Source organism: Lipophrys pholis (assembly GCF_963383615.2).
Source record: "Lipophrys pholis genome assembly, chromosome: 19".
Classification (NCBI taxonomy): domain Eukaryota; kingdom Metazoa; phylum Chordata; class Actinopteri; order Blenniiformes; family Blenniidae; genus Lipophrys; species Lipophrys pholis.
This window is the reverse complement of record NC_137647.1, coordinates 18,546,466-18,570,746: the sequence shown is the minus strand read 5'-3', so window position 1 is coordinate 18,570,746 and position 24,281 is coordinate 18,546,466. Positions and strand designations below refer to the sequence as shown.

General features: G+C 42.1%; 2 protein-coding genes across 2 annotated transcripts in view; one reads left to right on the top strand and one right to left on the bottom strand.

Annotated features, from left to right (window-relative positions):
- Positions 1 to 93: 93 nt before the first annotated feature.
- Positions 94 to 6,084, bottom strand: dcaf7 (ddb1 and cul4 associated factor 7). Its single transcript, XM_080486900.1, has 7 exons — positions 5,702 to 6,084; positions 5,018 to 5,176; positions 2,984 to 3,095; positions 2,769 to 2,887; positions 2,463 to 2,672; positions 2,111 to 2,228; positions 94 to 1,562 (listed from the first exon to the last, which is right to left on the bottom strand). The coding sequence occupies exons 1-7, from the start codon at positions 5,837 to 5,839 to the stop codon at positions 1,390 to 1,392; spliced, it is 1,029 nt and encodes a 342-aa protein (XP_080343026.1). The 5' UTR covers positions 5,840 to 6,084; the 3' UTR covers positions 94 to 1,389.
- Positions 6,085 to 13,032: 6,948 nt separating this feature from the next.
- Positions 13,033 to 24,281, top strand: part of LOC308124643 (microtubule-associated serine/threonine-protein kinase 1-like) — a 57,315-nt gene continuing 46,066 nt past the window's right edge. Inside the window, exon 1 of the mRNA XM_080487765.1 lies at positions 13,033 to 14,015. Coding sequence (XP_080343891.1) covers positions 13,977 to 14,015 — 39 coding nt within the window. The 5' untranslated portion in view covers positions 13,033 to 13,976. The remainder of the gene's footprint in view (positions 14,016 to 24,281) is intronic.

The window sequence follows — 24,281 nt, the reverse complement described above, 5'->3', positions numbered from 1 at the left end:
AGTTGTTGGTGTATTTGGTTGTCTCTGTTTGACCCTGAACAGGATGAAGTGGTATAGAAGATGGATATCACATCACAGTAAAGACAACTTTTTGTGGGAAAATGAAAACTTTTTATATTTCAATGTACATCCAGTCATCTGCCACTTTCCATTGACCAAAGAATTAACAGATTAAATTGGTTGGCAGCAGTTCCTGAGTCTGTTTTGTGACTCTTTGATGTAGACTGACTGCTGCTTTACTGCTTTTCCAATAGTCTAATTTCAGATTGAGGTTATGGAGACTGTCAAGCCTCAGTTGAGGACAAGAAGCCATCATGTGGGGAAGCTGAAGAAGCTTTTTGTGGTTTTAAAAAGATCCCGTCATTTCATGAAAGAAAGACACACACAATACTGAGGGGGTTTCTACGACATGGAGGAGTACAATTTATTAGAGCAAATTCAATAATAAACTTTATGAAAAAAGCTACAACATGAACACTTGGCTTACCAACATCATAAGTTGATATATTTATATGTATGTACATTTTGCCTTGTAATGGCATGCTACAAGGACATGACCCTTTAGTTATTGGAAAACAAAACAAAAAAATAGAAAGAAAAAGGAGGCGACAAAGACAGAAAGTTGTTTCCTCCCGTTTCACGACTCAGTCTAATGCAGCTTCTACATATAAAACCGAGAGGAGGAGAATCGGAGAGCTGGAAGGCTGAAACCACGTCGCTCTGGTAGATTTGCTGTACACGGCCGCCTGCCTGTCAACCTACAAAACAAACCACGTGGTGACAAACACTGCTGCGGTGACCACGTCTCCTGGTATTTTACAGTTGTTGTTTTTTTTTTTAAAAGCACACGTCATGTGAAGAGAGGGTGTCGGAGACAATAGCGTCTCAAACGGCCACGGAGGTAAACAAGACTAGAATATACCGATCCTTGATGGTACGAACTCACAAGGCTTCACCACATGAGACTGAGAGGTCGTCGTCCTGCAGCCGCGGCAAAGGAAAACTGATGAAATGTACAACGTCTAAATCCTTCATGGGAATCTCACAGCTGGCTGAAATCACACCGACAACTAGAAAAATAAAATCAAATCAAAAAAAAAAAAAAAATCGCACTTACGCACACTTCAGCGACGCCTCGCGACCGAGCGAGCCAAAAATAAATAGAGAGCGGAGACAAAATGTGGAGTATAAAGTCGTGGAAAACAAGAGTGTAAACCGGGTTATTGTGGAGCAGGAGCGTCGTGCTCCGCCCACGCTCGACAACTTCACTCGTGACCTCGTCCTCAAAGTGGAGGGAGGACTCACACACGCTCACACACACGCACACACACACACACACACAAAGAGAAGAAGGTAATAAGTCCAGGTGTGAGAGGGCGTCTCGTGGCTTTAGACGCGCAGGATCTCCAGGCAGTTGTTGTAGCAGATGGCGATCCAGTCGGGCTGCGTGGACGCCCACTGCACGTTGTTGATCTCCCCCTCGGCAGTGTAGGCCAGGATGGGATCCTCGATGGCTCGCGGCATCTGCTGGATGTCCCAGATCAGAGCCTGGTGGTCGTCAGCTGAGGAGGACGAGGAGAGAGGTGGTGAAGGAAGCAGAGCTGATCTCACTCGCTGTCTGGCTTCATATTACAGAGGCGCTAATGCTATGAGCTAACGTCACCTTCCACTGCATTCAATGCGAATGCTACTCAAATAATACACTTTCAGATTTCTACCAAACAAACAATACTAGATTAAAACAATCCAAAAATGATTTCCAACATGCCAATATGTTTATCATAGTGTTTTATACTGTACCTTGTATTTGTTCATGTTTGATTTGCTTTCTATAAAGAAGTTTTGAATATTATACGATGGTTAATATTTGTATTCTAAGTTAAGGTGCGAAATAAATTAGTTTACATTTCTTCACGCTATTTTCCTGACGGGGAGGAAAAGTCTTTTTTTGGTCCTAATTTAGGTTAATTTGACACTTTTAGCCTTGCTTGATGTTTTTGCACCTTCTGGCCAATCGCAGCCGAAGTGTGTGAACACGATAGAAGTCTTAAACACTGGATTTCCAGGAGCTCATGTGGGATTATAATGAGGATTATACCGCTGAGCTCACCTGCAGTGCAGATGTGACAGGACGAGTGAGGGGCCCAGGCGATGCCGTTAACACAGGCACGGTGGTTGTTCAGCCGGGCGACCGGAGTGCACGGCACACGCACATCCAGGATGACCACCTGTAGAAAAACAAAAGAAATCTGAATCAAAGACTGGATGAATGGACGGCTTACAACCTGAAACACTCAAGTTTGACCTTTTTAAGGTCACGAATGAAGCATCAGTAATTCCCCAGTAAGAAACCGTGTCCACCGGTGGACACACCCACTCTTACCAAAATACAAAAGTGACCATAAGCAGGTGAAATGTGCACATCAAACTAATCAGTGGAGTTTTTCCCGCTCCAGACTGACCTCCATGCCGTCCATGGCCATGGTGGCCAGGTAGTTGGGGTCCTGCTTGTTCCAGCAGAGGCGGAGCAGTGGGTGGTGCTGTGGGTCTTCGTAGATGATGGTGCTGTGCTCCAGGTGTCGGAGGTCGAACATGCGCACGGAGCCGTCAGCTCCCACAGAGGCGAACATGTCTCTGCCTCCTCCTGCTCTGCTGAACGCGATGTCGTACACCTGCACGGGCAGAATGGAAGTGGCTCACAGTAACTGTCCACACTGCAGGTAAATGCGAACAGATCTGCTTTACAAAAAGAGGAAACAAACACACACCTCTTTGTCGTGAGCGATCAGCTGCGTCTTCACATGTCCAGACACCAGGTTGACGCGTCCCAACACCTGACCGGTCTCCAGACCCCAGATAGTACAGGTGGTGTCGATGCTTGAAGTGCCTGCAGAGAAAGAAGAAACAGCACATGACTTATAACGTGAGGCTCCACACACACGCCTCCTTACTCCGACCCGTTTCTCACGGTTCGATTTCTTACCCAGCAGGTTCGGATCCACTTCGTTCCAGTCGAAGGAGGTGAGGGGGGCGCAGAAGTCGGAGTTCTTGTTGTTATTCAGCAAACATTCGAGGCGCGTTTCTGTGTCGCTGACCTGCGAGACGAGAGCCAGGGAAGAAACACTGAATTCAGAAACCAGGAAGTACACAAACTGGAGATTGCATTAACAGTTTGCATTAATGCTGAAGCTAAATCAGTCACTGATGGACATATATACACGCCGTTTTCATGTCAGTAGTTTCAGTGCAGCCACACAGGGCGGTTCATCACAAAACTGTTATATAGGTTATCATCAGACTAATGAGCGTGGATCTGCTGTCTTTTTGCACATTGTTTTTAAACTTTACCCCGTTTATACGATTGAAAACACAATTTTTCATTTTTGTTTCAGAACAGTATCAGTTTGCACAACAACATTTTAAAATTGATGTCCATTTACATGAAAACAGTAGAAACACTAAAAAGGATGTAGTTTTGATGTTGGTCCACGAGTTGGTGCTGTTGGTTGTTTTAGTAATGAAAGCACACACATAACAATACACTATAAACAATAACAATGGCAAGTATACAGACATTTGTATGGACAGACGACTAAGTTGGTTTGTCATTATGGTGACTGTGAACTATAAAACTACCAAGTACCAGGTGAATATGGACTCGGGCTCACGACAGTCTGGAGGCCTCCATTGTTGTTATTTGTCCATCAAATCATGTGTGTGCAGAGGAACTATTTACTACAGAGTTGGTGCATATGTGCAGTAGCAGCGTTTCTGCCATCTTCATGACGATGGAGCCCAAGTGTTTCCAGAAAGTTCAGCTTTCCTCCGTTACCACAGAGACAGAGCGTTTTCAAAAAGGTTTTCAGTGGCTCTGAGCACAGTTGTCATGTAAAAGGACATCCAAAACCAAACAGAGCTTTTTGTGTATTCACCCAAATACGTTGCCGTGTAAACAAGGCCTTAAGAGTAGAAGTGACATGATGAGGACTTACAGCAGTAGGACAGTGCACGCACAGAAGCACGGTTACAGGAATAGATTCTGACAGAACTCAGCGTCACACCTGTAGCCAAATAAAACACCACCCGACTTAACCAAACTGCAAATAAAAAACAGAGCCAATAGGCTTTGGACTACGATATAACTTAATTTGTTATGGCTAAGTAGATAAAATACTAACCTGGAAGCAAGAAAACACTAGGTCTTTCCTTTTCAATTGCTGCCCCTACACATCATCATATTTGTCCACTTTGAAAACGTACTTTTACTCACTGGCTTTCAACCCAGAATGAGACATTTTCCGTAATTTTGCACCAGGATGTTTAATTAAAAATGGATTTATGTTGAGCTTGTAGTGATTATCAGTAGTAGCTTGGTTTTGTGAAAATCAACCAAGCCTGCTCCCAGTAGACCACTGACACACCACAACCGGACAATATCACTCCACTCCAACTGTGCAATAACTATAATAATCTATAAAAGCGTATTTACTAAGTGCAATACATCCACCCCCGTACTCTGTACATGTCCACAATTATAGGCACTGTGTGCATATTTATTATTATATTGTACTTTTATCTGCTTTTTTTTTTTTTTTACTTTCTGCTATGTGTGCTTCTTTCTCTTTACTATCCTGTTGTACCACTGCACATTTCTCCACATGTGAGATAAATAAAGGGATATCTTATCTTATCTTAAAGACATTTTCATCACGCATACTCTGCGTCGCAGCAAAGAAAATTTTTTAATTTAAAGGTGATTGTGTGCAATACTTTGCCTGTCTGGCGCAGTCCAGATGAAATTGGACTGTTTGTGGCTTCTGAACTAAAATGTGTTTTGAATTGATGACATTACAAATTGATAAGAACATTTTGGAAAGTTTTGAGTGCAACGTGGTGTTGTCTCTTTCCTATTTACAGCGTAGTGTCACTTTATCAGAACTCGGAGCTTTAACAACTCCCCAGGATTAATGTGTGTATACATGTTAACTAAACACAGAGGTGGAGGTGTGCTTGTTACCCTCCAAATGCGCAGGTAGTCCCCGCTGGTGGCCAGCAGGTCCGGGTACACCCCCTTGGTGTCTGGGATCCACATGATCTTGGTGGTGGGGTACGGGTGGTCGAAGGTGTTCCTGCAGACGAATTCCGAGCTCTCCTCCTCCAGTCCGACCAGCTGGACCTGCGCAGGCGGGGGAAGCAGCGCCGTTTAACGGAATGTTTACAACCAGGTCAGGCTCAGAAATAGCACAGGCTAAATATGGAGCTGCTGGGGACTATAACAAGGATCAAACCATTCAAGCAAAGCAGTTGGATGTTTTGATATAAACACGATGGAAACGTAATTGTGACGTTACATCGTGTTGTTCCAGTTAGCTCTCGCAGCTCATCGCTAGCCAGTGTTACGGATTAACTGGTGTACCAGTTAACTGGTGACCGACGACCCTTTGCGTGCCTTGTAGCAGCTTGTGACAGGAGATGTTAAAAACCTGACAGAAACCCGTAAAGGACCTGGCAAACGCCATTCAACCGCATTTACATAAAAGTTTCTAAGTATCGTACCTTTTGTGAGTCCGTTTAATCAACATCTGCTATCATCAGTGACGTTAACAGTCGTTTAAGGAAGTCGGATCACCAATTAACAGTGTAACCAGCTAATCCGTAACACTAGATTTAGCAGTGGAATGGACCGAGATGCGGCGCTCACCTTGTTGTTGTACTCCTCCACGAAGCTCCCAAGCGCCAACCGAAAGCGTTTGTCAGGGCGGACGCTCCAGTTCATGGCGTATACAGTCCATGGAGCCTCATACTTGTAGATCTCTTTTCTCTTCCCGTGAAGCGACATCGTGCCGAGCCTCGGCAGCTAACGCAGCTAGCCACCGACAAAAAGTAGCTCCGCAGGGAAACTACAAGCAGTTACTTCTGCTGGCAACCGCCCCGAACCGCCGGCTGCGTGAAAAACAGCGGTTACTCCAGAAAATATCGTCCCAGGTGGAGATTTATCCTCACTTTACTTAACAAAGAGTGGCATTGCTCGTAACGACACACCGGAAGTCAATGTGCACATAAACAAACACACTTCCTGAGTATGATTTCAATATAAGAGCACCTTCCAACTGCCTGTACTAAACAAAAGCGTTTTAGTTTTGTTGCATTTATTGTTATTTGGGTACTTAATATTAATTTGGACAATGAAATAAACATATTAAATCTTACTTTCTTAATTGCCACAAAGCACAAAAACGTTATGAAAATAACAAATGTCAAAATCCTGAATGTACCTGCTTTGTTAAACGTCCTTCCTAATTAATCAAGTTATGTTCATTATGTTAATTTTATGTTAATAATATTGATAGTAATATAAACACTACTAAACGACCGGATTGCATTTTGGAAAAACAATATTTAGAAAGGTCTGTGACATGAAATGTAATTATATACAGTAACAACTAGTGAAACATGGCTTATTTCAATGGTTCATTTGAACTTACAGCAAGAAATATTTGGTAGCGTAATAAAAACAAACCAAATTCAAATAATTATGATTAAATGTTTTGATAAGCATAGGCTAAATTCATCTGACAGTTAAAATAACATTTTGAAAATGAAATACTCTCTGATCCATTAGAAATGTCAAAGTAAATGGTCTCAGTTGAAAGAAGCAAAATGAATCAGTTTAAATCAAATCGCAGTGAAAATCACATGCGAGTGTAAGAAACAACATCTCGATGTTATTCTGAAAGGTCAGACTGACTTCCGTTATCAGAACGGTGCTGCAATTTCTCCACTTGGCCTCCAGGGGGCGGACTGATGCAAATGTAGCAGAGAGGTATAATACAATATCGGCCTCGAGTTTTCAACCTTGACTATTATAAAGTGTTTAAGACAAACAACACATTTTCTTCTATTCCTCTTGAAAATATATGATTTAACTTTTTACTGGGCAAGTGAGCATATCTGGCCACGCGTCTTTAGCTCGGTTAACCAACTGCAGCAAAGTGTCAAATTCTCTTGGATGTAGAAGTGACATCGCTCAATTATATTCACTATACAAGCATCATTTCATCTGTGTGTTGAGTTCGATCGGTGGTGGTTTATCAGTGATCGGCAAATTTTCTAGACTTCTCTTCACATGAACTGGAAATAAAGCTCTTCCAACTGGTAACTTTACCAGTTCCCAGCTTCTTGAAGACAATATTACACTCCCAAAGAAGAGCAGTGGTTTTGAGCATCAACTCACAGTGGAAAGGTTTCAGTTGGAATCTGTATGGAATTTGCATGATTTAAATAAAAAAAAATATTAATCTGAACTGATTTGAAGACGAAAATGACGTCTAACGAATTGTCAGATTCACTGTTGCATTTCCCAGCATCGCCACAAGAGGGCAGAGTGGTTTCATTAAGAAGATAAAGAGCGAACAAACAGAAGGAGGAATAAATGCAACTGATAGCAAATCGTCTGAAAACTACTGGAAAAGTGTGGGTATCTAATAAAGAACTGAGTTGAATGATGTGCTATTACATTATAAACTCGATATTGAATTAGATAGATTACATTGAAATCTCACACAGCGTCCCAGGTTTTCTTGAATTCTGACTGGAGAACCAACAGTCCTCAGGTAATCTGTTAAATGTTAATTTATTTATTTATTTTTAATGCCATGGCTGTTTTACAAACGTTTTGTTTCGTGTGTTTGACGGACCATCATCCAGGTATTTTGACCTCATTTTATCAGCAGTCCAGTTGTGTCTGTGGTGATGCTGCAGCTGGACGGGAGAGGAGGCCGTGATCCGGAAACACCTCGCCTCCATCTGCTCACATCACACACACACACACACACACACACACACACACACACACACACACACACACACACACACACACACACACACACACACACACACACACACACACACACACACACACACACACACGTGGCCTATACGTGTGTGCTTGAGAATATGCACTCTCACTAATGCTTCGTCACGGCTGTGGGTGAAGCTGGGATCTTCTCACAGACACACTGCTTCATCCATCCTGTCAGAGAGGAAAGTGGATTATTTAGGACGGTTGAGAACCAGTTGTACGGTCATTAGAGGGTTTGAGGCCTTGACTCACTTTCTTCTTCCCTCAAGCAATTTGAAGGAATGAATAATGGGATTAGTGTTAATATTATCACAAATTAGTGACTCTTTCTATGTTTTTGCAGATTTTTGGTAGTTTAATAAACAACCTGTAAAGTACTTTTGTGCAGATATAAACTCTGAACCAGGGTTTAAATCCCTCAAAACAATCTCCCCAGCTGGAACAGCAGAAAGTGTCCTCCTCTGAGTCACTATTATCAAAAGTGTGTGATGACAGTGGAATGAAATCCATATATGCGCGACATCCTCTCTCTGTGTTAAAACGGTATATTTCTCTGAAGCTAACATTTAGTGCTGAACTAATGAGGATGTTTTGTCCTTCAGATTTTCAGGGATGAAGAGAAGTACTCCAAAACAAAACTGAGCAGTTGTTACTCCCCAAACTCAGAGGGATTACACGCTGGTTATGTAAGAGGATATGAGAGCATCATGTCTGTGTTGAGCTCATTCTGCAGCCTCCATAATCGTAAAATTCTGTGGGGTGTTTCTTCCTGGTGGCGCCGGTGGCGTGACATGAATCAATAGCCTCTCTCTCTCTCTCTCTGCAGCCCTTTCAATGCAGCATCCAGAGTCAGTGGCGGCGCTCAGAGCAGAGGGAGGACAAGTTTGGGTGTGTTTTTTTCAGGTTTTTACGCAGACGACAGGACAAAGCACCGCCGTCAGCACTGAGGCGATCCGGCTCGCCACTGAAAGCCGGCCGGCCCTGACAGCTCCGTTTAATCTAACAACCACCTGCCCACTGCAGCTTTTCTGGCCTGGTTTGGCCTCGAACACGGTCAAACACAGCAGGGTAACATTTATTATTATTTTTTTTTTCATCACAGTTCAGTGTAGGAGTTAAACTAAGGAGTGTTATTGGGCTAACTCTGCTGGTCCAAATGTTTCTGGTGTTGTACGAAGTAGCTTTCACTTCCTCTTCATATTTTGGTAGATTGTTGTTTACAATCTGTCTCACTACTGTCATTGTCGTTATTTTGAATAATCTCAAAACCCCTGACATCGCTTGTGTTCTCTTGTGTAGAACCGAGACTGGTATCGGTATCGGTATCGGTATCGGTATCGGTATCGATATCGGTATCGGTATCGGCATCGGCATCGGCATCGGCATCGGCATCGGTTCATCCCTATATTAATTCATTTCTTTTTGTTGAAGCTCCTTCTGATATTAAACTACTGCTCGTAAATGTGAAGCAGACTTCAACACAATAAAAAGCTGAATGAGGCTTTCTGATCAAAAGAAGGGTCCGAAACGTTTTTTATTTTATGGTTTTTTAATTTCTGTGTGTATACTGTGGAACTGAAGAAGCATAATAAGTGCTTTCTAATCACTATTTGCACAGATTATTATTTTATTATAGATTTTTTTGCATTTCTTGCTTAAATAGGTGTGAAATAAATAAAATCTTTGAAAACATCAACAGAGCAGCTGTGATAGAATGTACAGTACAAGAATTTTATCTAAAGGTGTAAAAGTTCATTGTTTTGTTCATCTGGGTACAAAATAAAATTCAATGTTCGTCTTTGAATTATTCTGTTTCCGGAACACATTTTGCAGGGAAATTTGTCTTCCTCTCTTATTTGTCAGTTTTTTTAGTCCTCAGATAACTTCTCACATCTTTTGCCTGATTCTCTTTCTCCCTTTCTCTCCATGGGGGCCGTATCTCTTTCTTTCTTTCTTTCTTTCTTTCATGGCCTGATCCATCCGGGCAGTGAACACTAGATGCGTTGGGACATTCAGGATTGTGCATCCAAGTGCTCATAAACTATCCAGCTTCATCGAGAAGTGACTTCCACTGCACTGTCGGGAAACTGTTGCGTAATAAATACAGAAAAGTGGCCTCATCTTCTCATGAAAGGAGGGATTGAACTCGTTCTCCCCACAAAGCATTAGATTATATTCTGGATACTGACTCACCTCATCGAGCACTCAAGGGTAAACAGTTTCTCAGACTCCACAGATCCACCCTTTTCTGTATTTTCCGCTTTTAATTGACATGTGATGATTATTCCTTCCTGTGCACATGTTTCCTCTGCAATCTAAGAAAGCTGATTTAGTCCTGAGGACATTTATTTGTAAGTAACATGTACATATGAAATCTTTATCCAAAAACTATAAACAGCGGCAATGTACGAGAATGTCGCTTCATTTTCAAGCTTTGTTTGAAAGTTTGGATCCGATGTGTCAAAGTCAGAACAGAACATTCTGAAGCCATTTTTCATTGATGCTGCCTGCTGGAGAACAGACTAAGCTGTGTCCTCTGATTCTGCAATTTGACTGCGTTCATCATACATGTGATCACAATCAATCAATTCATTGCTAAGTAAAGGTTGGTGCTGTGTTTTTGTAACTTCACGGGCTGGAATGGATCCGTTTTGGGGCCCCTCCTCCTGTTTGGACCTCCCCTGGTTTAGATTGAGATTTAAGATTTGCTTTGTTAAATTCACATTCACATTAGCTTGTGTGTATTATTAAAGCTTTCTTTTGTTCTCGTGTTGCAGTCAGAGGAGCAGCTGATCAGTGGGATCGGTAGATTTGTGGTGTTTTCATTTGAAGAAATGAATGAAAAACTTATATTTCTTGTTTTGTCCGCTGACAGCAAACTCTCAGTGCATCAGTCTGATCCAAGATAGAAGGTCAGTGACAATAATAGTGACTTGGATTTATATAGCGCTTTTTTCGCACTCACAGAGACATTCCAGTCCCACCAGTGATGGTATGCTACGTTTTAGCCACAGCTCCAGTCCACGCACCATTCATACGAGGCAATGTGGGTAAAGTGCCTTGCCCAAGGACACAACGACAATGACTTTTTTGATTCATAACCTCTGGTCATTGAACTCTACCGCTGAGCCACCAAAGAGATGGCACCCGGATTTGAATGAGGGACCTCTTGATCTGCAGTCAAATGCTCTACCACTGAGCTATACCCCCTGGTGATCAGTTGTGACAATATGCTGGAGTCTTTTTGCCCAGAAGACATTTGCATCTATAAATATGTCAGGAATCCCCCCAATCCCCCAATGGGCCTGTTGTCGCTGTGTGGTAGTAAAAAGTGTGAAAATAAGAAGACAAATGTAGGCTTGTCTTCTGATATTTGTATCGTGTACTCATTTGATCAACTTGTGCTCAGTAACAGAAACATCTTACGCTTAAAGATGAATACATATAACAACAACTACAACCTTTATCTTCCCGCAGATGAACCAATAAAGAGCCGTTCTTCTATACACAGTTGTGATTTGAAAGCAAATGGAAGCAGTTTGGACGCCTGCTTGATGGGTCGTGGAGCTCCTGCTGTTTGGACCGCTGCCTCCATATGTTACATAAAAACTATGTGAAAGTCCTAATCCCCAGTGAGGCATTATGCAACGGCTCAGCCAAAGGGCCACCGGTCTGCTCGGATCGGAAGTACAGCAATGGGTGGCAGCGGGGCTCTGCCCAGCATGACTCAGCAAAAACCATCTTACATTGTGAGGATAAACAGCAGATTCTGCTCAGGTGTGTTCATTGTCCATGTCCCAGAATCTTGTTTTCAAGAGATTAACCAGGCTTTACGTTGCCATAATCGGGTTTCCAATTCATAATCATAGTTGTATTATGAGGTAAGAGTATAGGGAAAAATGACATTTTGGTATAAAATAGCTTGTTTGGCAAACAGTGATGCTGCTCTGATACTGTAGTGTTGCTGTGAAGCAAAAGCTGATCTGCTTAAAATCAGATGGATATATTATCAGGAGGCAGATGCTCTATAATCTGGATATTAGCTGATGTGACGAAAGATGCTCTAAATTTGTTTCAGTATAACGTTTAAAACTCAACGTTGCTTCTTTCCCCTCCTCTCCCAAATTCAACAGTATAAATCATCTTGGGGAAAAGGCCTTACCCCGACCCTCAGGTTGGTATAGGAAAAGTCATTGGACTTATCTTGTGGTTGTAACTGAATGTAAAATGAAGGGGCAGAATGTAAAATATTAGTAATTTCATAACAGCAATTTCTTGTATTATTCAAAACTACATGGTTGTCTGTTTTTACTGTCTACTATTTCAAGTGGTTTTAGCTATTTGAAATCACACAGTTCATATCTATAATATAGAAAAGCAGGCAAATTCTTAAATGTTTAGCTGTTTTAGGTTTTGCCTTTCTTAATTACTTTTTACCTTATTTAGCCATTTTTAGTGGATTCAACCAGTTATCCATTTTTTGTTGTTTCAACTGTTTTAATAATTTTTTCTATTTCCAAAATTTTTGCTGTTTCTGCTATATAAAAACATGTTACAATGTTAAATTTGTATTTATTTATTTATTTATTTATTGATTGATCATTTTAGCTTTTCAAGCTATTTGACATCATCGTCTATCTATCTATCTATCTATCTATCTAGATACTATCTATCTATCTATAGATAGATAGATAGATAGATAGTATCTATCTATCTATATATATATATATATAGTCTGATTGGATGATCTCTGCAGAGGGAAACGTGCTGCCAAGAAAACTAACATTCCTTAAAATTGCTTTTTCCTCATTTTTAACCCATTCTAACACAGCAAGAGGATCCAGAGGAATCTTATATATAAGATAGTAAAAGCAGGGTTCACGACTCTGAATTAGACAGTTACAGTAGAAAGTTTCAATAAAGGTGACAAACTCTGTAGTCTGCTGTATCAACATTAGACTGAAATTACACTGTGAAGTTGACTTTGTTTTAGGATTCCTCTGGATCCTCTTGCTGTGTTAAAATAGGTTAAAAATGAGTAATTTTAAGGAAAGTTGTTTTGGCAGCACGTTTCCCTCTGCAGAGATCCTCCAATCAGACTGCGGTGTAACCCGAGCCTCCCCCCACCGTAGCACAGATAATCCCGTGTCTCTGTCCGTGGTGCTGAACTCAGCTGTATCAGGCCGCTTTGACGCACCAGCTCCTCCATCTACACTGCGCGTCACTGGGTGGAGGGGATCAACACGGTCCGGTCAGAACGGACACCTAAGCGGCCTGCCTGTGTGGAACACACCGGTGGTATCTTCTGGATCAGGGGGGGTCGGATGTTCCTCCGTTTATCAGAGGAGCGCGCAGGAGGAGGGGCGACAGGGAATCCCAGGGACTGACTGTTTGCAAATATCGCGTTGCTGCTGCCGCGCTGCTCCCTGGCTGCACACTTCAGAGGAAGTGGACACAGGAGGATCCGAATAAGTGTTTTTTTTCCACGATTGTCTTCCTCCAGGCAACGTCAGCCCGTCCGAGGATGGTGCGCGTCTCAGCGGGGTGCAGTAATGTGTGAAGAAAGCCAACGATCGGCCGCTTGTTTGCACAGAGCTTTGCGATAACGCCGTCCCTTTGTGCGCTTTTTTCCCCCACCGTGACATTTATGGGGAACAAGAGAATAAGTTGAGCGGTGAGAAGGTGGAGCTGTGTTGGATGAGCTTTGCGGAGATCGCGGAGGCCTCGGAGCGCTGAGCGGGACAGCGGCGGAGCGCACGGAACTCCGGCACAAGATGCTCCGGGAAGGAGCGCGGCACGGTGCGGCAGCGTGCACCTGACTGAACCTCCGCTTCAGCCACACACCACGAGACAATGCAGTAGCCCGATACATTTATGTTATTCTATTGAAGTAGTCTCATTCGACGTGACACCGGAATCCCCCCCCCCCCTCCCATAAACTGTGTGCGCGCGCTCTTTTTGGCTCCGTGCGCGTCCGGACACTGCTGTGTGGTCTGTGCGTTAATGCCGCAGCCCGGTTGTGTCGGATCACAGTTTTCCGGAGGGTCTCAGGGTCTGTGTTAGCCCGGGGGTACCTCCCTCCATCAGGACCACCCAGAGGACTCCCCACTGAGCCATGGATGACTCGGGGATCATAAGGCGCAGGAGGCTGCAGGTGAGCGGCTTTCATCAGGTTTGATTGTTTTCTCCATTGTTTCCAGCTGCATCATTTCGTCACACAGACTCCCGAGAGTTGGTCATTTCACCTCACATTTTGAACAAGCTCACTTTAGCACTTTTAAATATCTGTAGCTTTCAATGAATGACACGCAAATAAACATTTGACGTAATTTCTCTGTGCACACGAGATTACAAATTAAAATCGTCCTTGAAGTTGGCAAATTAGACACTTAAATTAAATAAAGCTTCAACTTTACCAAATGCACCTCTTGGTAAAGAAACCATGACTAGATCCCAGTAAAGAAAAAGTTTTAAAGGAAATTAGAGCTTAAATTTTAAAATAGACTTATTGCTTTCACCATGTTGGTTTACTAATATTTTAGATATATGGAGAAAATCAACAAAATGATCATTCTGAAAGCTCTAAAACAGCTAAAATCACATCTAAAGTAAATTAAAAACAAATATTATTTCAATACTTGTATTAAAAATGCTTTAACTCACCTTGCAGCAACTGTAACTGTTCACTAATACAAGCAAATTTTTGTGAGAAATGGTGTAGTAATTTTACATTTTCCTCATGTTATTACACAAATATTGTCATAGCAGCTCCTATCACATCCAACAGGAGTTTATCAACAATTTAGATAGCAACTAGCATCGTTAGCATCAGTTAGCACCACTAGCACTAGGTTGGCAATACAATCTATTTTTAATGGAGATTAATTCTTCAAACATACATAGATATTTTTAAAACTATAATTATCTTCTATTCACATCTCACCGATGCCCTCAGAGTCAGAATTAAGCGCTCATATTAAAGATATTTTAGTTTGTCTGGGAATAACCATTATTATTTTCCGCTTGAACAAGTAAATGTTTTTTGACTTGTATTGTAATTTTAGATTTTCTTCATGTTATTACACAAATAATGTCATAGCAGTTCCTATTACAGGAGTTTATCAATAGTTTATAACGCAGCTAACACTGCTAGCATCCGTTAGCTTGTTGTTAACCATTGCAACCAGGAGCACCACAAGCTCGGCATTGAAATCTGTTTAATTCTTAAAATATACCTAATTAGAATGATTGATATCACTATTCTTTTATTGATCGGCCTATCGGATGTCCTCAGAGTCAGAGACTGAGGATATTTTAACTCAACTAGCAATAACTTTCTGCAAGCATAAGTTTGCTATTATACAAAATTATGTGGTTTTTATTACAGATTTACTGTCTGACTGCTTTTTATTACATTCGGGGGCAGAGGATGTTAAGGGTTGATGTCCACATAAAATAGATATGGGAAACTGTAAAGCACAATTGAGCCATTTTGAACAAGTTGTGTTATGACTTATGTTTAGTTTATTAACAGAATTATTAAACTATGAGAAATGATAGAACAGAAGTTCTGAAAGTTTCTCAGTTGAGTCATTTCCCTGATAACCTCAGTGTCTTAGCTGTGTTGTTTTGACGGCATGTCACTCAGATGAAGCTTTCGTTCTGCACGTGTGACGTTGGCGGCGGCATTGTGCCGTCATCACGGTGACGCCGGCCTCTCTCTCTCCGGTGTACTTCTTCTTCTTTGGGTATCTTCAGTCTCCTAAGCGGGACGTGAGTAATGAAAAGCCAGTCATGCATACTGATCTGACGTGTTCAAATGACTGAGCTCATGCATTATAAAGCAGGCTGCTTAACCAGGGGTCACCCCCCTTCCTCCTCCTCCTCCCCCTCCTCCTCCCCCCCGCACCTTCTCTCTGTGATTCAAGCAGCGAGCTGAGCAGCCATGAGCCCCTCAGTGTGTGCATGTAATGTCCCCTTGTTCATTTCAGTTATTGTGCCAGTGAGGAGAAGAACCGCAGGGAAAGGGGAAGCCGATAAAGAGAAAAGACAGAATAAAGGGAGGATTAGTGGCGAGGCGTGCTGATGGTTTCATGTCTCGTCATCGTCGCCGTGATATACGACAGGAGCTGCCAGGGAATTAATCACACTGACAAAGTCACTGGCATTTTATAGATATAGTCAGGCCAGCACAATGATGTATTGTGTGTGTGTGTGTGTGTGTGTGCGTGTGTGTGTGTGTGTGTGTGTGTGTGTGTGTGTGTGTGTGTGTGTGTGTGTGTGTGTGTGTGTGTGTGTGTGTGTGTGTGTGTGTGTGTGTGTGTGTGTGTGTGTTTTATGCCCGTGAGTTATCTTCACTCCCGTGTGTGTCTGTGAATCTGTGTCGACATGTGATTGGCTCAGTGGGCTCTATTCAGCAGCTCTGTCATCCCCCAGAGACTCATCACACACACACACACACACACACACACACACACACACACACACACACACACACACACACACACACACACACACACACACACACACACACACACACACACACGCACACACACACGCACACACACACACACACACACACACACACACACACACACCACACACACACACGTGCACGCAATCATTCCCACAGCACCATATGGTGACACACCCCGTTCCCCTGCAGTGAGGGAGTCAGGGGTCACTCCCATGATGCATTGCGATCTCTGTTTAGCTTTCTGGCTCGTGTGTGTAACGTCTGCGGCAGCAATAACAATATGATTCGTGATAAATAGAAACATCTAAGTTCATGAAGTTCACCTCAAATCAACTGGGTAATTCCTCTGAAATATAGATATTGGGAGTAGAAATTGTCAGCTCGCTGCAAATATGTGAGACTTAACGATACCAGGTGTGATCATGTTGAGTATTACGATATCGTAATATGTACAATATTCAATACAAACACTTCAGTTGTTGATGTGAATATATTTGTGCTTGGAGAAATTTACTTCCAAACAACAACACTCTTTCTCTCTGAGTTGATTGAGTTTAAATAGTTAATTGCACAATTTTTGTGAGTTTATCGCAATTGATCCCACTTTTCTTTCACATGAGAACTTCTGTCATTTTGAATTTGCACAAGCTGATATCACAATAATGACAAATCCATAATATATTATGCAGAAATAACTTACAAGTTTACAATTTTAGTTTTGATAAAAATTAGCAAAATTATACAAACCGTATAATTAATTATAAATAAAGAATTATCCAAGGCTATACAACATCATGTGAACAATATGCGATCATCCTTTTGAACATTTCAATTAATTATATGTTTTTCAGTCAAAAGCAAACACTTGTGTCGATGACGTTAATGTTTTTGTGCCGTGACATGAGATTACATTTCTTTAAATTAGTTGCACACTTTTAGTGGATCAGAGTAGGTCCGTACATATATTACATTATATTATTGTTTATATATTGTGCAGCCCTACAACTATCTACACCACAAATGATTTCCTTCAGTAAATCTTTGTTGTTAGTCCACATTTATTCTCTCCCATGCTGTGTGACAGTCGCCCCTCTTGCCCGCCCATCAGCCCCCTCCCTCCCTCCGTCAGAGCCTGGTCGGTGACTCCGTCAGCACCGCGAATGATGGCTGCTCCGTTCGCCGCCTCCTGGCAGCGCCTCACTCTTTGATTGAACCCCGCTGTTTGCCTGCTCTCACCGCTTCCCCCAGACAGGCCGGCGTGGCCCCGGCCCAGCCGCCAGAGAGGGAAACCTAATGCCGTTTCATTATTATTGGGCCTTTTTTTATTTCTTCAGTGCAGCCAATATGACTTGAAGGACACAGCAGCGAGGGAGCTTTTATCTGCTGGTTTACTGCCGGCATCAGACCATTTACCTCAAACAGGCTCTCCTGACACAGCAGTGTGGGGAGGTTATAGTCACAAAATGACTTGTGTGGGCATTTCAATCCCAGTTCGCATCGTGATATATATGTTTTTGTGATGAGATTTGCTTAAGCGTGCATAAACAGGGCCTGGAGGTTAGAGAAGCGGTAAGAAGCATCTCAAAGCAAGACAATTGAGTCGAGTGGACTGAAGATATTTTGCCCCCTATTAAAGTGTTGTCATCAGTTCATGCTGTTCCCCTGAAGAAGATGGGTATTGGAGCTGAATGGTGGGGAGCTCAGGGATTTAAAGGCCAAGGTTTCCTGAAATCTGTAATTTTTCAACCTGCTCTTCTTGAAGAAGCACATCCCATAATTGCCCACACCTATTCTCATTTGTCTGGGCGTCCATTTTAATTGCTTTGAGATGCTTAGCATGCATACACGTCCCCACCGCCACCACAGAGGGTTAGACTTAAAGCCTATTCTTTAATCTTACAATTGTAATGGATCAGAATTTTTGGACTCTTGTTCTGATTTTGTTAGAATTGGGTATTGATTGATTCAATAATTTCCCTGCAAAGTGGTTTTATGGTGTAAATGATGATTTAACTTGCTCTTTGTTTGTTCCTGAAGTGTTGATCCTCTAATGTATGTGCTCTTTCAAAGCTCTGCTGTACGAGACCTGTGAAACTGCCGCGTATGAAGCGCTGCTGGATTCAGCTCAGCCGTGACAAGGAGCAAACAAAGGCTCTGTACAGCAGTGTCTGAAATATGATGTGAAGACATGAGGAAATACTGCGGATCCCAAATATTTAAAGTGTTAGGATGAAGTGGTTACAGACCACACACTTTGTGTTTCTTTATTTCGTGGAGTGATTAAAGCTTCTCTTGATGAGGCGTTTACAGGACACAGCTTTCACATCACTATTGATGTGTATCGTGGATTACTACAGGAGCCTACCCAGCTCAAAGTTGAGACATCCGTGGAATAGAATCGAATAAAGCTGCTGTGACAGCATCATTAGTGAACCCAACACTTTACATTTTAGATGTCTTATTAAATCGGTTGTACAGAACGAAGCTATGATGCTTCCACCTCCTGCGACGCTGCTATAACAGAACTTACAAGTGTTAGTTGGACTGTTTTCACTTTCTACATTGAAACATTCCCACACTGCTGACATGTTCACTACTGACGCAGCTGCAGTGGTTGCTGTTAGACGGCAGTTTATTGCAGTTCACGGCCGCTATTGTAAAAGGCCGAGCTTATCGGCTCAATTTGCCAATCACCAATCATTTAAAACATGCTCGTATCAGCCCAGATCCAATACTGCTGATCTGATCAGGACATTTCTGGTTTGAAGTTACTGAGCTCTACAGCGCTATGACAGCAAAGGAAACACAGTGCACACTAAAAGCCTGATATGTCAAGGATCCATTGCTAAGGAATGGTGCTAATAAAAATTTAACAAATAAGAAAATCGGTGCGACAGACGCGTGAATAAGAGCACGAGAATTTACAAATCACCAGTTAATTCAAGTCTTTGCGTTACCTCAATACTAATGATATAGCTCTGTGAGCGTGGACACCACACAAGTTATCACTTGTGTTATATTTGACATAACACACAATTATTGAGATTAGAAGGTGAAAAAACTCTGGTTTTATTGTGTGAACAGATAAACGTCTAGTTATTGATTTAATTATCTACCAAAGTGAGCTTTAGTTGAAAAATGTTGCAAATCAAATACTGAGATGCAAATAAAAAATGTGATTAATTCCTATGAAATATAATTAATATAAAATACACATGCAGAAATCCCCACAAACAAAAGCCAGTTTGCTCGTATAAAAACAGCAACAACTTAGAATCTCAGGATCAGAGCTTCAGTTTCTAAATGGTTTTTTTCACAGGTTGGATTACTGCATTAGTGCATTTCTGGATTGTTTTCTGGTTAGTGTACTCAGTATTAATCACTAGATTAATTACACAGTTTGTGCTACCAAGCTGTTAATATAAGAAAGAGGTAGGGGGATACATTCGAGGATGTTTGACAGGATTCCTACAAAATATTTGATTTGTTGTGTTTGAATTCTCATGGACCACCCACATGTCGAGATAACGCGGTATATAAGATAAATATATATTTAAAAAGAAGAAAGATATTATATGTATAAACAACTATTGCAACAGGCCACTTGCATGTGATGAAATACACTGATAAACCCAGTCATATTTAAAAATGTCCAAAAGTCTGAAGTTGGATGCATATCTAATTAGAGATCTGTGAAAAAACTTCAAACAGAATTCTGCATGATATCAGATCAACATGTGAGGTACCATTAAGTTTTTGAGAATTGCGCTTTAGGATTTGCTCCTCTGAATAACAGTGCTGGTTCTCTTGGCCCTGATTTCCACCTTGTTGTGAGTGCACCCTGTTGGGTGGACATCCAGGCTGGATTGCTCCACCTGATTGGCCAAATAAGGTTACATGCAGAATTCCCCCCAACTTCAGGCTCTAGTGGCGTCCATATTATGCACAGTGACATTGTGATAACAATACTTCTTCTATATTATGCAACCCTACTATTGAGTATCACTTGCACTTTTTTATATGTTCAAGCCGGGGAGTTTTCTTTGTGGTTGTCGTATTTCTCATGTCAAATGCATCAGTCAAGTGCACTGACTATGAGAAAGACTATGAGACAATGGTTCTAATTGTCAATTTGGAAAACATCTGAAGTCATGTTATGGTGTGAAAGACTTCAATGAGCTGCGATGGACTGTGCATGCCCACATATAGACCACACCGCTAATTAAGTTTCTTTGCGCTTAATGTGAATGTGCTTTGACAGAAATGGGTTAATAGAAGGAAAAGTTCAAAAGGCCAGTCATCACAAGGCAATGGGCCCGTGTCCCTCCAGTGAGAGGGTCTGAATATGAATCAGTGTTTGCACAGATTTCCTCCTCACAAACATGTTCTCTGCTGTCAGAGTGACAGCCTGAGACCACTGGGGGGGGATCAGAAGGCATCATATAGAAGCTCATACATCAGCACCCCCCCCCCCTCCAGAAGGGCTACATAAATCTGGATTAAAAAAAAAAATAATACACAGTTGCTCCTGTCACGCGAGTTACCGGAGTAAATATAGCGCTCTCTAATCTGTGATCGGTGGGCATGTCATATTTGTGACAAAGCCCCTCCGCCTGCACGTCAGTCACCCTCCACCACCTCCAGACTTCATTAGCAGGCTTGGGGAGAATTTAGCCTGAGCTCCGTGAATCCCTTCAGATGATGCTTATTTTTTATTTTTTTCTTCCCTGCATGCCGTGACGTGGGACACGCAATCATGCGATCGGCAAGAACCGAAACATTCTGACAAGCTTATTACACCACCAGAGAATTAAGTGACAGGCTTCGGTTTCATCCGAGGGTCCTGACGTGGGGGGAGGACTGTGTTTTCTTTGATCATTCAGACTGTCATAATATTAGAAGCTCTCACAGCTGAAGAGGAAAACATTGGTTGACCCCTCTCTAGGGATCCATTAAATCTTTTTTTGGGGGGGCGAATTGGGCGATTTTGCATTTACATTGATTTGTTTCTGTGTGTTTCTGAGCAGAATCTATTAGTTTTCACATGATTCTTTCCAAATGCTAAACTACCAATTCTTCCAAATTAATATTTCTTATCTAAAACTTAATTTGTAGTTGTTTTAATGTTGTGATCTTAAGGTTGGGAACGGCTGTACTTCAATACATGTTTGCATCTATTTGTCCATCCTGTTAAAAAAGAATATATTAATCAATCTGGACAATTGCAAATTAAAAAAAATATATATAAAAAACTTATCAAAACATATGTGAATTGAATGATTTATAAGTATTTTCTTTTTTTCCTTAATTGGTCCACATTTCCAGCATCATGAAAATCTTGATTGTCAGTGAGTCACAGAGACAAATTCAGAAGCGGCTCGTCTCCTGGCCCAGTGACCGCCGATCAAGTCTAGATTGGAGGCAGGAAATGAGTTTCCACTTTGTGACCTTTTTCCAAATTAAAGTGGAGGATTATGAAGGAAGCTCGTCCCGATGCTGAGCGACAGCAAGAAATGTAAACACGCAAGTGTGGGTCGACGGATTCACTGTTCGGATGGGATTCCTGCCGGGTTAATAAAGGCCAAGTCTTCTGCGGGATTCAATGATTGAGCTTCTGCACAGTTTCTGCGTTTAATCGACTGGCCTGGACTGTTGATGCTGGACGGGAGTTGTATTGGAGAGAGACGACACATGACAGGAACACAGATTCACCGTCGCAGAAATAGATGCGGCTGCACTTTGTTCAGTGTGCCAGCTTCTGATCCACGCTGTCCGACTATTTGCATTTTGGAATTTATTGCATGTTTTTCTCGTGTGCCAAAAACATGCACATGAGGTAAACTGCTGATCCCAAATTGCCTGTACTGGTGAATATAAGTGTCCAGGGTGTAATAGAAGATTTTATAGAAGATGAATAATAAAAAAAAATCGGAGTTGTAGGTATTTCTAGGTTATTATACTATAATAATCTATTTTCTCAGCGGTTTCACAATGACATTTATTTGCGGACTTTAATATAAGATTCAGTTTCAATTTGATAAAATTCAATGAAATGTTCATTCCTGTAGCACCAAACACAACTCAGTAATCTCAAGGAGATTTAACAGAGAAAAACCCAAATGTTCCACATGAGTGATGATGGGAAGTAAAAACTCCTTTTAACAGGAAGAAACCTGTAGAACCAGACTCAGGTGGAGACTTTCTGCAGAACCAGACACCGCCCCGTACTGTAATACGACCCCCTTTATTACCCAACCAAGAGCATATGTGCACATTATGATTATTGATAATTATAAACCCTGCGTTCATTCAGAATCATCTGGAAACAGCTCCAGCACAACTTTAGTTGTACAATATGAATACATGCCAAAGCTTTTTTGATGAATGTATTGAAATGTAACCTACAAAGTGGAATTCTTGTAGTTCTTTTTAACTGTTATAGTCATCTTTGCAATAAATTCTTCTGCTGTCGTTCATTCTAAGAGTTTCTAAATAGACGTTTTGCTGGTCGATTCTTTCTCACCACTTGTTTTCTCAGGATTTTAGGATTTAGTGGGGTATTATCTACGTTTCATCTTTTCACTTGAATGACTTGCAGTTAATCTTCAGGAGGTGGTGACCTCTAAAGCAGTTTCCTCTCCATCAGGAGCAACATGGGGGCTCTAAGTTTCCCCCGAGGACAGGATGAGGTGCACATGATGGAGCTGTCTATCTCCTGAGCCTCGGAGGCTTTATGGATTCGTCTTATCTGATTATTTTTGGGGTGTTTTGAACATGTGAGGATGATAGCAACCTCTGATGTGTTCACTATTGTTTAAACACAAATCCACCATATAATAACCACGGCAGCTGGGTCTGGTCATGTCTGGATTCATCATGCAAAAAAGGAAAAATCAATACTTCAGCCACACAAGCAATAATCCAAATATCATCCATGATTGTTGGTTGGGATTATTACTCCTACATCACACCGAGAGTTAAATATGGACTATGGAACAGGAACATTCTCATTGCAATTGTGGCGTAGGCGCAATGAGAAACAGATGTTTGAACAACTGTGCTTTATTTTTCACTCAACCATTGGGATTTTTAGTTCCCCACCCAGCGGTATCCTCTCTGTACTGAAACATACAAGCAGAGTTGGTATGTGGTCGTGTTTGGGATCAGGTTTGTTTGGCCAGTTGACGCTCCTCTTCAGTGTCAAGCCAGTGTGTTAGTCAGCTCCAGGGCTCCGACAGCTCAGGGTCAATTAGCCAGATCGATGAAGGACAAAGCGAAGGGAGATCAATAGGTTGAATATTCAGTCGTCCTTGTAAGGAGGGATTTGCCTCTGTTATCATGTAAAACCCCGACACATGCAGTTCAACAACCACTTAGCCTTAGACTAGCTGATGATCCAAGCAGGAGAATTTAGGACTATGGTTGGCCGTTTTCCTCTCTGTTGGCGTCGCCTCGCTCCTTGGAGTCCTCCTCAGCTGGTACCTGATCTTCAATTGGTGGTTTGTTTTCGTGTCACAGTGTAAAAATATGCCACATGACAGCATGTATGAAGCCCCCCACCCTGGATCTTTATCTGAAGGTTAACTATAATAGCATTGACTGAGGTGAGCGGGAGGTCAGCGTCGCGCTAACAGCACGTTAACAACGTTACCCAGCGAGTGACGGGAGAAGGTGTGAAGCAGCTAATGGATTAATTGCATCTGGAGGTACGCGCCTCGTAATGGCCTCGTCTGGGATGCTCCGGCTTCATTAACCTTGTGGTGCACGCGCAGACGTGGAGAATACTGGAGGACGCGGCTGCAGGCAGTGGAGAGTAATCCCCCGGTGTCACACTGAGCCGCCCACCTCTATCCCTCTGCTCCGGCCTTGTTTACACCGTCCCCCTCTCCTCCCTGGCCTCCTCAGCAGGCAGGTTTATGCTGGCAGCAGATCCAGCTCCGCTCA